The sequence below is a fragment of the Sphaerodactylus townsendi genome, linkage group LG14 (genome assembly GCF_021028975.2).
Source record: "Sphaerodactylus townsendi isolate TG3544 linkage group LG14, MPM_Stown_v2.3, whole genome shotgun sequence".
Lineage (NCBI taxonomy): Eukaryota > Metazoa > Chordata > Lepidosauria > Squamata > Sphaerodactylidae > Sphaerodactylus > Sphaerodactylus townsendi.
This window is the reverse complement of record NC_059438.1, coordinates 3,997,950-4,013,062: the sequence shown is the minus strand read 5'-3', so window position 1 is coordinate 4,013,062 and position 15,113 is coordinate 3,997,950. Positions and strand designations below refer to the sequence as shown.

Here is a 15,113-nt window from a genome sequence, read left to right as displayed (position 1 = left end):
GATACATCCAAGAATGCCCTCCCTGCAAGAACATCCCGAAATTTGCCCAAGAATCTTTGTTCTGCATTGAGTTTTCTGCATTGCTGCCAATGGGGGTTGCAGGCTGGGGGGGGGGCACATTTCTGAAGGCACAGTCTCAAAACTTTCAGGGTCTCATAAGGAGACTTCCCTAATGATACCCCCCAGGTTTGGTGCAGTTTGGTTCAGGGGGGCCAAAGTTATGGGCCCTCAAAACTGTAGCCCCCATCTCCTATTAGCTCCCATTGGAAACAATGGGGGATAGGGGTACCCCCTTTGGGAGTCCATAACTTTGGACTCCCTGAACCAAACCTCACCAAACCTGGGGGATATCATAAGGACAGTCTCCTGATGATACGCTGAAATTTTGGTGCCGCTAGCCTAAAAACTGCACCCCCTGCAGGCCAAAAATGGAAAACCACTAAAATACCCAAAAACGAACCCAGCATTTTGATGCCCCCCACAAGGTGATGCCCTGGGCAGCTGCCCACCTTGCCCAATGGGCATTATGCCAGTGAGACTGAGCCAGCTCTCCCCACTTTCAAAGATGCTGACTCGGTGGGTAAGTTTGATCGTCATAGGAGTTGAATTGTTTAGCAAAGCCAGGAATGGTCACTGGGTGGGTCTAGTACATTTTGGAGCTTTGCATAGAAATGTCACAGTCTTGGATTTCCTGGCCTTTTGACCTCGCTGTTTACATTTCCTACCCCTATAGCTCTGAGTTCCAGCAGGTGGGCATGCAGGCATCTGCTCAGCTCAGTATTCATGCATCTGATGAATAGTGTTGCCAAACTGTATGCGGGGGCTGGAACTCTCCCAGAATTACAATGGACCTCCAGGTGATAGTAATAGGTTCACCTGGAGAACGTGGTCATTTTGGGAGCATTCTACCCCACCTGGGGCCCCTCCCTTCCCCAGGTTCCACCCCCAAGTCTCCGGGAATTTCTTCGCTTAGAGCTGGCAGCCAACTTTCTGGACCACTGCATACCCTCACACACATTCAGCATATATCTGATACAGCTTCCTATGTCTCAGGGATTTTCTTAATGACGAATTACCGACAATCTTGGAATGGGTTCCAAAACATTACTGTGGTTATTTTAACAATGTCTTCTTCAAACAGAAAACATCATGAGCATGTTCAAACTGAGTTAAATATTTCTGTTATCTCGATGGAGCATCAGTACTAGTATACTTAGTGCCCAATACAATGCATGTATTAATTTGACACATCCTGTCAGGAATTATTTGTCCTTCAGTATTTGCATTAGGCGTAGTGGTTAAGTGCTTGCACTGCCACTCACACGATCAGGAGTTCGAGCCCCCTGTGGGTCAGATATCCTGGCAGCTGGCTCATGGTCAACTCAGCCATCCATCCATTCCTTGGTCGGTAAATGAGTACCTAGCACATAGCTAGGGAGTAAAGAATTGCCGGGGAAAGCAATGGCAAACTACCCCACAAAAACGGCTTGCCTATGAAATCGCTGTTTGCAGTGGTACCCCAGGGTCGAACACGACTGAAAGGGAAACTTTACCTTTATTTGCATTTGTAAAATGCTACTCTGCATTTAAGAGCCGGACATAATTTCAATTTGCAAAAACAAAAAACCTGGCAAGGAAAAGACCAAGGTGATTCTATTGACCAAACTAACCGACACAAAATAATCATTTATCCAAACAGTGAGCCAAAGATAGAATGGAAATCAAAACTAGACTGAAGGGTCACAGTCAAAGGCATATCTAGCAGATTTTTTTTTTAAAAAATGCTCACATTGATACATGCTGGATTTGTCTTGAGGATCTGTGTAAACAAAACCGGATGAATGAGTCAAAGCGAACTCATCTGACCAAGCAAATTGTATACTACAGCAAGTGGATGTTATGCATGCAAATCATGGCACATTCATGAGATTAGCTGCAAATGCAATTGTGAGGATCGTCCACTATTACAACTGATCTCCAGGCAACAAAGATCACTTCACCTGGAGAAAATGAGCACGCTGGATTCTATGGCATTATATTCCATTGAAGCAGCAGTGGCGTAGGAGGTTAAGAGCTCGTGTATCTAATCTGGAGGAACCGGGTTTGATTCCCAGCTCTGCCGCTTGAGCTGTGGAGGCTTATCTGGGGAATTCAGATTAGCCTGTACACTCCCACACACGCCAGCTGGGTGACCTTGGGCTAGTCACAGCTTCTCGGAGCTCTCTCAGCCCCACCCAACTCACAGGGTGTTTGTTGTGAGGGGGGAAGGGCAAGGAGATTGTAAGCCCCTTTGAGTCTCCTGCAGGAGAGAAAGGGGGGATATAAATCCAAACTCCTCCTCCTCCTCCTCCTCCTCCTCCTCTTCTTTTTCTTCTTCTTCTCTTCCCTCCCCAAACCTCACCCTCCTCAGGCCCCAGGTATTTCTAAACCTGGAGAAGAAGAGGAGGAGGAGGAGGAGGAGGAGTTTGGATTTATACTCTGCCTTTCTATTCTGTAAGGAGTCTCAAAGCAGCTTACAAACTCCTTTCCCTTCCTCTCCCCACAACAGACACCTGGTGAGGTAGGTGGGGGTGAGAGAGTTCTGAGAGAACTGTGACTAGCCCAAGGTCACCTAGCAGAAATGTAGGAGGGAAAACAAATCTGCCGCTCGTGGTGAAGAGTGAAGAATCAAAGCCAGTTCTCCAGATTAGAGTCCACCTTCTCGTAACTACTACACTACACTGACAAACCTATTTCTAGCATCAGCCAAGCTGGGAGTAGCACTTTTATCGTGAAATCTTTTTGTTTGCCCAGAAACATTTTTTCTGTGATTACATCCTTAGTTTGTTAGAGGAACATCAAAGCCCATGTGGAGGTTGGTTTCTTTGGCATTTGTACAGAGAGAGAAAGTGTAAACATGTTTCTATTTTTAAAACACTATTAATTATTTTGTGATATTCAGATGAGAGACAAAGAGTAGGAAAGCATCTGTCTCAAGGGTTTTCATATAATATTGGGAATATGATGAAAGGCGTTCCATAGGAAAATAAACACTGGATAGGGCTGATTTTTTTTCTAGCAGCTTTCACATGACTGTCTACAGCCACATTTTAATCGCTCTCTGTGTAAAGAAGTATTTCCCTTGGTCCACCTGAGTCTACTGTCCATCACTGGATGCACTCAGGTTCTAGGGAATGGGGTTCTGGAATTCTAAGGGATGGAGAAGGTAAGGCATTACAAACCAGAGCATTGGTTAGACCTCACCTGGAATATTGTTCTGGGCACCGCAATTCAAGAAGGATATTGACAAGCTGGAATGGGTCCAGAGGAGAGCAACCAAAATGGTAAAAGGTCTGGATTCCATGCCCTACGAGGAGAGACTTCGGGAGCTGGGTATGTTTAGTTTGGTGAAGAGAAGGTTAAGAGGTGACATGATAGCCATGTTTAGATGTTTGAAGGTATGTCATGCTGGTGAAGGAGCAAGCTTGTTTTCTGCTGCCTCAGAGACTAGGACATGGAGTAATGGATTCATGGTGTAGGAAAAGAGATTCTACCTAAACATCAGGAAAAAATTCCTGACAGCAAGGGCTGTTCGACAGTGGAATGCACTACCTCAGAGTGGGGTGGAGACTCCTTCTTTAGAGGTTTTTTAACACAGGCTGGATGGCTATCTGTCAGGAGTGCTTTGATTGTGTGTTTCTGCATTGCAGAGGGTTGGACTTGATGGCCCTTGGGGTCTCTTCCAACTCTATGATTCTATATCAGAGACGGAGAGACGGGAAACTCTGCCCGGGGTGCACATGTACCCTATACCCCTGCTGTGGTGCCGCCCGCTCCGGAACACCCCCATCACGCCCCCTCCGCTGCCTGGCCATGACTTCACCATGGCTCCGCCCGGGATGTTGCACCCCACCCCGCCCCGCCCCGTTGGTGCTATGCCTCTGTTCTATATGCTATATTTGAGTCTGTGACTGAGGATAGTATGTGCCATTAACTGGCCATTAAACTGTGGGCAAATTTCCTGGTGGGCCAGTGCCTGGAGAGCTGGTGGTGGTGGTGGGAAGCAGAGTTAAGCCCCAGCAACTCTTTTCAAACCTCAGGGGCTGCTTGGCTCAGACCCCTCCTCGGCAACAGCAGATGGTATCAACTCAACTGTTGTCTTTTTCTGCATTGCTTCCAGTCTGGGGGGATGATACAGTGAGTGAGCTAATACCTATGGTAGCTCACTCCACTGTGCTGAGTGACCCTGTAGAGATGGCTTGTAGCACAGATGGGCTGCTCCACTTGGATTGCTCCTGGCCTGTTTTCACTTCCTCAGTCCGCTCCTGCCGACACGCCAAGTCAGGCTGGCTAAGAAGCCCAAGAGGCTCTTGGTAACTGCAGTCACCCACATTTCCCTTCCTTCCACTTATCTATCCCATCTCATCTTCTTCAAACCTACGGTTGTCTCCATGTGTGGCTGGAGTCTGACCCATGAATAATCCCATTGATTGCTCTCATGCAAAGCAACGCCATGTGACTATCCTGATTTCAATGTGACGGCAAAGCTGACAGTGATAACCAAGACAGAGGGGGGTCTGACCCAGAAAAAAAGAAAATGGAAACCCGCATGAATACCAGACAGCGTTCATGAGGAAATTTAGGTCACTGCGGACATCAGTGGAGATGATCAGAAGCCAGTCATGAGTTTAGAATTGAACTAATCACCAATCCAGCCCCTTTATACACACAACAGGTGTCTGGCGGGTTTCCCAACTTTGTGGAACAGCATGTCCAAAGGGGGTAGAAGGACGCCTCAGCTACTGGTTTTTTTTAAATCTAAAATAAGATACAGCAGTTTTATTTCACAGAATTGTTTCCTATGGGCTTTTCACTGAAGTTGTGTTTTGTGGTGAGTTTACTACAGGTAACATTTAACTCATGTTAGGGATTGCTTAGAGTTGGTTTTGTTTTAAAAAAACCTAAATATCAATGCCTTTAGTACATTTGTTCTAAGCTGCCTTGGGACAGCAAGGAAAAAGGCAGGATGTAAATATTGTAAAGAAAGAAAGAATAAAAATTGAAATCCCAATTAAATAAAATAATGTTACTTATTCGAGTGCTAGGCCTGATCTCATCCCATCTGAGAAGCTCAACAGGATCAACCGTGGTTAGAATTTGGATGGGTGACCTCTAAGGACTACCAGGGTATTGACACAGAGGCAGGCACTGACAAAGCACCTCTGAACATCTTCAAAACCATACAGTTCATCATAAGTCAGCTGTGATTTGATATGACACACACTGGAATGCCATTTGCATTGACTGCATGTATAACTACTATTAATCATAATAATAGTATAAATAATAATAACTTTATGTGTTTCCCACTTCTGTAAGTCTTTGGAAATCTCAGAGGCAGCAACTGGTTTCTTTTGAAAAAGAGTGTACCAATGGTACTTTAAGGGGATATGCTTATAGGGCATTTCCCCCCTTTCTTTTGGGTTTTATCCATAAATTTCCATTTTTTTTATCCCACCTATATGTTTTTGCTTATTTTCCTGCTTCATTAAGAACATAAGAACATAAGAACAAGCCAGCTGGATCAGACCAGAGTCCATCTAGTCCAGCACTCTGCTACTCGCAGTGGCCCACCAGGTGCCTTTGGGAGCTCACATGCAGGATGTGAAAGCAATGGCCTTCTGCGGCTGTTGCTCCCAAGCACCTGGACTATTAAGGCATTTGCAATCTCAAATCAAAGAGGATCAAGATTGGTAGCCATAAATCGACTTCTCCTCCATAAATCTGTCCAAGCCCCTTTTAAAGCATTTGTTCCCTTTGTGACATTTTCAGAACATTTGTTTTGCCACTGCATCGTATTTTTCTTCCATTTACATGTGCCATTCCTGCTAGCTCCCTTTATCTGGTACGCTGAGGCTGACCTCTCCACCTACTCCTTGCCGTGAAAAGAAAAATCCATTGGCCTTTTTAGGCATATTCATTCACCTTTGGGTGAAGCATACATTACCTCAGGGTGAAATTCTTAATTGTACACACACACACACCCTTTCAGAACTGTGTGTCACCTCCTTTGGCTTCTCTGCTCCTAGCCATCTTAACCTGGCCCACGCAGGACCAGTCCTGCCAGCATTTCTGCGGGCTTTTGGGGTGTCTTTTTGTTTTAATTTAAACACTTTCAATCTATCCAAAAAGTGATGGATAAAGAAACACCCTTTTAAAAAATCAAAGACAGGTGGCCAACAACCACTTGAATCTGGAAGCATTCTCCTCAGGGGGCAGGCAAAATGGCGGCTAGGCTTCGGAGAAGCAAGAGGGCGCCTCATTGTGTGTAAATGAGGAAATGCAGGGAGACCCCACCTCAAAGCACACAGCCTCCCCAAACTCTGCCCTCCCAAGGCTCCACCCCCAAATCTCCATGAATTGCTCAGCCTGAATATGCCAATTGAGAATTTATCTACATCAGACTTGTTTAATAGTAGTTTTTTTTCCCCATGGACAACTTGGGGGACTGCAGTCCTCTCAGTGGAAGGAAGCGGATACAGGATTGAATCTTAACAGGTTTCCACTTACAGAAGAGAAGGAAGAGTCATGTTTGACCACTTACTAGGCTATATTAGCAATTGTTGTCTAGAAGCATGGGGGGGGATTTATTTATTTTGAAGATTTTTCTGTCTGGATTTAATATGGAATAAAGCAAACTCTAGCAGAAAACCTGGAGGGATCCAACTGAAGGACAGTTAACAGAGGGATTGTTAATAGAGAAATCTCACAAAACTCTATTTCTCACAATTTTTTTGGTATAAGCTACAACCATTGTAGTTTTTTGGGATAAGCTACAACCATTGCCCTTCAGGGCAAAATGTCCTCCATTGGTCCATAACTGAGTCCACATGCACATATGCATACAAACCCCCATGGATCAGGAAATAGAGCACAATGTTTCCAGGGTCCTAGAAACCTCATCAGCACTGACATGGGTAAAAATTTCCCTTGAGGCATCTCTCCCATACTGTGAACCTGCACAAACAAAAGAAAGGGAAGCACCAATACCTTTGGACATTGTTGCAAAGACAATATCAGCATCCATAAGCAACACTGAGTTCTCTGTCAGACAATGGGATTTAGGAGACAACCCCTCAATAACACCCACTCAGCTAGTACAGGACTACTGGGACAAATGTAAAAAGTAAATATACCGTCTGTCTCTCCAAAGCCACTGTACCGGCATAATACTACCACAGAAAATCACCACCAGCTGTATAAAATTGCTACTGCAGCCACTATCTAGGATCTGAGATGACTGATGATTCAGTTCTGCAAACCAGACAGAACTGAAAAATAAGTTTGTTTGTGCTTTTTGACAAAGTAAGCAAATTCCACTGGAATCCACCCTATCCTAGACCCCTTTGGCGTTATCCTTGTGATAACATTGTGCTCAATGTCAACGCTTTCTAAAATAAGCATCTCAGCTGTTCACCTTGACATTTCGTTCCCATAAAAATGTCAGGGCATTTGTGTAGCAGGAGCAAAACAGGAGGGTAACACTTTCCTTCCCAGCCGCAAATGCTAGTGGTCCTTATCTCTTACACAAAGTTCTGGAACAAAGGAAATGTGGAGAAGACTGTCTAGTCAATATTCAAATGCTGGGTAATATAGGATTACTCTCCTGTGAATAAAAGCATGGGAGGGAAGGCAGCTTGGTATTGTCTGATGTCATCAAGAAGTTATACAGGGTCAGTACTTGGAAGGGAAACATCAAAAAAAGACTCTGCAGAAGAAGACAATGGCAAACCACCTCTGCTTCTTTCTTGCCTTGAAAGAAAAAGAGTTGGTTTTATACCCTACTTTTCTCTACCATAAGGAGTCCCAAACAGCTTACAAACTTCTTTTCTTCCTCTCCCCACAACAGACACCTTGCGAGGTAGATGGGGCTGAGAGAGTTTTGAGATAACTGCGTCAAGGTCACCCAGCAGGCTGTATGTGGAGAAGCAGGGAATCAAACTCAGTTCTCCAGATTAGAGTCCACTGCTGATAATCACTACACCATACTGGCTCTCATCCCCTTGCTGAGGGAGCCGTGTCAGCTGTGACTGGACAGCACTTTATACACACACACACACACACACACACACACACAAGCATTGTTAAGAAGTTACTGTGAACATTTGATTTTTCCTTTTTTATATGTGCCTTGAGTAATTCTCATGCTATGTTCAAAGAATGAACAGCTCAATGCGTGATCTAAAACCCACACTTAACCAGGTCTCTATGCCTAATAAAGGTTTATCTATCTATCACTTAACCAGGTCTGCTACCCAGTTTCATTTGTAAAATCAATGCATGTTGGCTCTGTCTTACAAACAGATGTATGCATTCATTGTAACACACAAAGTGGCCTAAAGCATGGCATCCTATGGATGCATAAAACACCCAAATGTGCAGAAGGGCAAGGCCAAGACAGGGGTCTTACACATATTATTTCATTTTCTTATTTCATTCCTACCCCACATATTCCACAAATGGGGACCCAAAGAGGCTTACATCATTCCCTTCTCCTCCATCTTAACTTGGCAGCAACACTGTGAGTTGATTTAGGGTGACAGCCTGTGGCTGACTCAAGGTCATCCAGGACCCTTCCATGCCAGAATGGGATCTCTCAGATCCTAGTTCAACAGTTCAGCCACTAAATACCACATTGCCATTTGCTCTGTTTTAGCTTCATGTTTCTTGCCCTTGCTCTGGCATCTTAAGGGGAAGGGGGAAAATGACTCAACAGAAGAATAAAATCAATACTCTCTGAGTTGTTAAAAACAGGCAGAAAGAAATGGAGAAATGGAAGCACAGGAAAGGGCTTTCCTGAAACTTTTTATTCCATCACAGAAAGATTCCGTTTTAGCTGCAGCAGTTACACCATGAACATTTTGCTTGGCTCCTGCATTCGCGCTCAAAGGCAGATTTGGACAAACGTCTGATTTAGGTTCTGAAAAGGCGGAAGTCTGCTGCGACAAACATACACAGAAGAACAACCAATTTAATCTTTTCCACCCTGCCTCTCTTCGTCTTTAGAGGCAGCATGTAACAGCAAAAGAGCCAGGAGCAAAATACATTAACCTAAAGATTTTTTTTCATAGATGTATACTTGTTTTCAGCTATTTCTTGCTCATTTGATGGAAAGAATGGCCCTCCCCCAGTTCTGCTGGTTCACTGCTATCTTCCAGTTTCTATAAGAAAACAGGAAAAGAAATAAGCACATAATCCTGGAACATACTTAAGTGTGAGTTGAAAAGAAGGGGGCACAAATTGGATTTTGAATTACTATCCAGGCATGGACTGTGTAAGTTCAAACAATCAGCTCCTCGTGCAGAGATATTGTGGGGAAAATATGACGCTTTCTCCTTTTGTGTCCATCTCAAATGTTTAAAAAAAGCAAAACAAACAGACCGTACAAATTAGTTTTAAGCATGGAAAAATAATAGTAGCTATTAAAAGAAAACATTACACAGATAAATTGTGCCACAGACGCTCATAAGTGTGAAGGCTGGATGAAGAAACTGGTCAGTCAGGCAAGAAATCCACCCACGCTTCCTTTAAATAATTCTCATGCCTCTTCCAATTATTCTACTAAAATTCTCTCAATGAAAGCAGACAAGACTGCTGAAATTCTGTGTCTGGAAGCATCACAGACACTGTGTGCCCCATGCTGGGAAGGGTCTGTGTGTGCACAGAATGCCAATGGTGTGTAGTAGTTAGAGCATCTGACTAGGATTTGGGAGACCCTGGTTCAAACGGCCTCTCTCTTCCACGGAAGCACAATGGCTGGGTAATCTTGAGCCAGTCACTCATGCTTAGCCTAAACTACAGTATTGTTGTGCTAAAATGGAGACGACGTCACTTTGGGGGAAATGGTGGGGAGTAGAAGTAAATAAAAATAATTCTTTGCAATGTACTTTTTCCTATTGGGAGCCACACCCTTTTTGGTTCTGCAAAGCCGGAAATGTGGGAACTGGAAGGACTTCACTCAAACACAACGAAACAAAGAACACCACCAAGAAAATCAGCCTGGTAACTTAAAGAGAGGCCCATTTCTAGTAAGTGGGAGGTAGAAAGGAATTGAAAGTGAGGGTGCTATGAGGAGAAAACAGAATTTCAGAGAATCTGATGGCTGGGAGAGAGAACTGGGGAAAGGGTTAAAAAGTCCCTCTTTCCAGTTCTGTTTTGCTATAGGAAATCCAGATGCATACCAGGGGTAAACGGCGCCCGGAGACAAATTGTCTCCAGGATGCCCCCAGGCTCTACCCCCACCACCCCCACCCCAGCTCCACCCCTGATGCCGCAGGCTCCACCCCCCACTGCCCTCAACCCCGCCTATGTCGACATGGACATGGGCAAGGTCTAGGGTGCCCACCTCCCCCTCCAGACTCCCTCTGCCGGCTGGGCTCCCAGGGTGTCCAGGGTGGGGTTGAGGGCACTTGGAGGCAGCAGGAAGTCCTGCTGCCTCATTTTTGCATGCCTCGACTGGCAGGGAAGGGGTTGAAGTGCGCAAAAATGATGAGGCAGCAGGACTTCCTGGTCATGTGGGGGGCCGATTCTGCGCCCCCCAGGTGACCAGAAGAGTGGTGCCCGGGGACAAGGGGTACTCCTTGTCCCCAGGTAGATACGCCACTGAGGAAATCCCAGCATGGCTGTTCCAGTGTCATGTCTCCTAGGCCCTGAACTAGCCAATCCCTTCAGATGACATGGTGGAATCCTTCATCCATAAATAGTTATTCTGCAATGAAAATTAGTATTGGCCTTCTTTCTGACCTACTAGAGTGTTTTCTAATGCCCAGGGAATGCTTTTATAAGCTCAGGCAGCTATTGTATTTTTAAACACAAAACTAACAATAAGTATATGAAACAGCCCTCACACGGTGAATTCACAACCAATACACAACCAATACAAGGCAAGCCTCAAATCAAATCTACTTGTCAGGCACTTTGTAAGACAGCTGCTGCAATATTTAAAAGTTAAACGTACTAGAGCCCACCCTACTTCTACAGGAACAGAAGTTTCTAGCTATCAAGATCACCTCCAAAATGATGCAATGCCTTCATTTTCTGGTTGAGGCACCAATAAATAAAAACAGATGTCCGTCAGTCAGAAAAATCAAAGCAATCTAATGTGGCGAGTCAGTACTCTTGCTATCCCTGATGTATCCAGCTAGGAGATCAGATCTGAGATGTAACCTAAGGATACTAGTTCCAGATGGAGAAATTCCTAGATATTTGGGAGTGGGGTTTGGTGTATTTGAGGAAGGGAGGAAGCTAAGGTGGGATTCGAAAAAGGGAGGGAATTCAGTAGGTTATCATGCCATAAAGTCCACTCTCCAAGACATTCAGAAACTCTGGTAGAAAGCCAGCTTTTGAATAAGCAGTTTCAGTCGACAGATAGTTATGGGTTGGATCCAGACTAAATCTTCCAATGACAGAATGGAAATGTCCTGCCTTTCCTTTTCTACTGCAGCCCACTGATCTCCATGAAATGCTGTTCCTGGGGGTATAGGGGACACTGAATTATAACAGGGAGGGACTGCAGTTCAGTGGTAGAGCAAAAAGCCCGTTTCAATCCCCAGTATCTCTATTTAAAGGTATCAGGTAATCGGTGATGTGAAATACTTCTGCATGAAACTCTGGAGAGCTGTCACCAGTCTGAGAAGACAATACTGTGATGGACCAATGCCAGCTTCATATAATATATGGCAGGAGGTGGGTCATATAACAGGAGGGGTTCTGAAGCAAGAAGGAGCCAATGGAAACTGTCAATTTAGTCTGGGTCTAACCAATGGTTGTCAGTGGAAAATACTGCCTTCCCACCATTTTGGGGAGGAGTGGAGAGGTCTGATCTCATCAGAGTCAGCCATATTTGTACTTTGATGGGAGACCACTAAGGCTTCCTTTATGGAGGGAGGCAATGGCAAACCACCTCTGGTAACCTCTTGCCCTGAAAACCCCGTGGCCCTGGGAGTGCCGTGAGCCACCTCTTCTGACAGTGCCCAATTTTGCTGCCGTTAAAGGCTGTTCTGCTTCCGATCTAGCAACTAATTGTGTGAACCTGTGAATGAACTCCTGGTTTGCTACATGGTTTTTTAAAAAAATGTACAAACAACGCATTATAAATAAAACAAAACATTTTAAAAACTCAACCCTAGCTTGCCATTTAGTGCAGATTTTCTGGGTCTCTCAGTTGGACATAAAAGGGGGGGGGGGCTTTATAAATTGCAAGCAGCTGTATTCTTTTGACACGGGGTTCCCGAAAGCATACGCTGTCAAATAAAGACCAATAAAAGAATGCTACTACAAACTAGGTTGTAAACCTAACATACTATATATTTGTGCCAGGGGAAAGGCAGAAGGCAAGGGAAAGAGGTGAGAAACAGCAGGGTAGAGAAATGGGATTCCTCCGGAGTTTAAAGCATGCAAGGGAGAAGGGGGGAGGGGAGTCACATCAGATCCAGCTGGGTCAGAACAGCCAACTGGCCTATTTCTAACGGATGAGCAAAAAAGTCACCCCCTACAAGAGATACCCTATGGGAAGGGCCAAGGTAAGCAAGATCTGGAAACAAGCCAGATGCTCCTGAATTGCCGAGTCACCAACAAGGGAGAAGAAGCAAGGATAGAAGAGGGCAGCATTGCCGATTTCCATCGCCCTTCTCTCCCATCCTTGCCAAAGGGGCAACATTTGCAAAGGTCTCCCAGCCAGATCTGCAAGCAGCCTCCGCCAACTGCGAAGATGCCAACTACGAAGGTGCCAACTGCGAGGATGCCCCGCTCCCCAACTCTGCAGGAGAGAAAATAAAAGAACTTCGAACAAATGGCCTGAGTTTCAGTGGGATGTGCCACCGTGCCAAGGAGAGAAACGCATCTCGCCGTGCCCTGCCTCTGAAGATGCCAGCCAGGGATGCGGGCGAAACGTTACACCAAAATCCACGGAACCAAAACCCACTAGCCCGGAAAAAACTAGTTCAATGGGAAGATCAACTCTGCCCCAAGTTGTTGCATGGACAGATCTCCCTCTCCATCCCTTCTTATCCCACTGACCTGGAGAAGGGATCCCTCCCGCCACCATTGGCTGGCTGGCAAGCGGCACGCATCCTCCTGCTTCTCCCTGCTCCTGCCCAAAGGGCTCAAGGATGCTACCCAGGGAAGGGGGTCGGGGAGAAAGCCAAGGGGTGTCAGAAGATGCCCGGGGAGGGGGGAAAAAGCGAGAGAGCGATACTGGACCAGGCTTTGACTCTGATCTTGAGCTCCCCTTCCTGAGGCTCCGGCATGGCTTTCTTGGCCACCCGCAGCTTGTTGAGCCCGCCGAAGGCGCACAGCACCACGGCTCGCATCTCCTTGGCGTCCTCGGCTCGGGCTCGGCCGCTGCAGCCGCCGCCTTCGGCCGGCTCCTTCTCGATCATCTGCTCGGTCTCCTCGGCTTGCTCGCCTCCTTCCTTGGCCATGGCTGGCGGCCGGGCTGGCTGGCTGGGCGGCTGCGAAACAGGGCAGAGGCGGACCGAAGGCGCTTCCCTTCCGCACGCCGCCGCTGCCTCCTGTTGAATGCGCGTCTGCCGCGCTGTGCGCAATGGCTGCAGCCGCCGGCAGGGGAAGGGGCGCGGGTCCTACCGCCGGCCCCGCCGTAACTCACGGAGTAGCTGCGCCAGCCAGAAAAAAAAAGGGGGGAGGGGGTCCAGCATCCTTGGGGCAGCCGCCTTGCTAGAAGCATCCATGGGAAGAGAGCCAATCAAACCCGGTTCTCCAGATTCTCCAAGTGCCCAGTGTGGTGGGGGCGGCTTCCAAGCCTGGCAGATGGTTGCTGCGTTAGAAGTGCTGAACAATTTGCCATCCTGGGGAGTTGTTGCCACTTTCCAGGTGGGAGCAGGGGCGTAACGAGGCAGCCCTGGGCAAACTGTAGCCCTGGGCAAAACCTGAGTTGGATGCCCCCCCCCCCCCCGCGGCCACTCCACCACGACCAATTTTTTTTGCACCAGGACATTGGTGCCTGCAGGGGGTGCATTTTTGGATGTATCGGCACCAAAATTTCAGGGTATCATCTGAAAACTGTCCTTATGGTACCCCCAAAGTTTGGCGCAGTTTGGTTTAGGGGGTCCAAAGTTATGGACCCTAAAAGGGGGTGCCCCATCCCCCATTCTTTGCGAAGGAGATGGGGGCTACCCTTTTGAGGGTCCATAACTTTGGACCCCTAGAACAAAAGCTGCACCAAACCAGGGGTGCCATCATGACAATCTCCAGATGATACCCCTGAGAATTTTGGTGCTAATCCATCCAAGAATACCCTACCTACAAGAACAATCAAAATTTGCCCAAGGGAATCTTTTGTTCTGCATTGAGGTTTTTCTGCATTGCTGCCAATGGGGTTGCAAGGCTGGGGGGGGGCACATTTCTGAAGAGGCACCAGTCTCCAAAACTTTTCAAGGGTCACATAAGGAGACTTCCCTAATAATTACCCCCAGGTTTGGTGCAGTTTGGTTCAGGGGCCAAAGTTATTGGGCCCCTCAAAACTGTAACCCCCCCATCTCCTATTAGCTCCCATTGGGAAACAATGGGGGGACCGTAGGGAGCACCCCCTTTGAGGAGTCCATAACTTTGGACTCCCTGAACCCAAACCTCCACCAAACCTGGGGGGGGATATCATAAGGACAGTCTCCCTGATGATACGCTTCGGAAATTTTGGTGCCGCTAGCCTAAAAACTGCGCCCCCTGCAGGCCAAAAATGGAAAACCACTAAAATACCCAAAAACGAACCCAGCATTTTGATGCCCCCCACAAGGTGATGCCCTGGGCAGCTGCCCACCTTGCCCAATGGGCATTACGCCAGTGGGTGGGAGCTGGAGATCTCCTGGGATTGCAGCTGATCGCCAAGTGCCAGAGATCAGATCGCTTGGAGAAAAGGGATGCTTGAAGAGGAAGGAGATACCCCATCTTTCACTCCTGTAAGGTGACTCAAGGTGACTTACAAACTCCTTTCCCTTTCTCTCTCTACAACAGACATTTTGTGAGGTAGGTGGGGTGGAGGGAGTTCCGAAGAACTGTGACTAGCCCATTCTTCCTGCACTCTGAATAAACTGACCTCTTTATTATATATACTTTCAAAA

General features: G+C 46.7%; 1 protein-coding gene across 1 annotated transcript in view; it reads right to left on the bottom strand.

Moving 5' to 3' along the window:
- The window catches only part of VAT1L (vesicle amine transport 1 like), a 78,926-nt gene extending 65,333 nt beyond the window's left edge, over nucleotides 1-13,593 (bottom strand). Inside the window, exon 1 of the mRNA XM_048515402.1 lies at nucleotides 13,240-13,593. Within this exon, the coding sequence (XP_048371359.1) occupies nucleotides 13,240-13,460 (221 nt within the window). The 5' untranslated portion in view covers nucleotides 13,461-13,593. The remainder of the gene's footprint in view (nucleotides 1-13,239) is intronic.
- Nucleotides 13,594-15,113: the final 1,520 nt, after the last annotated feature.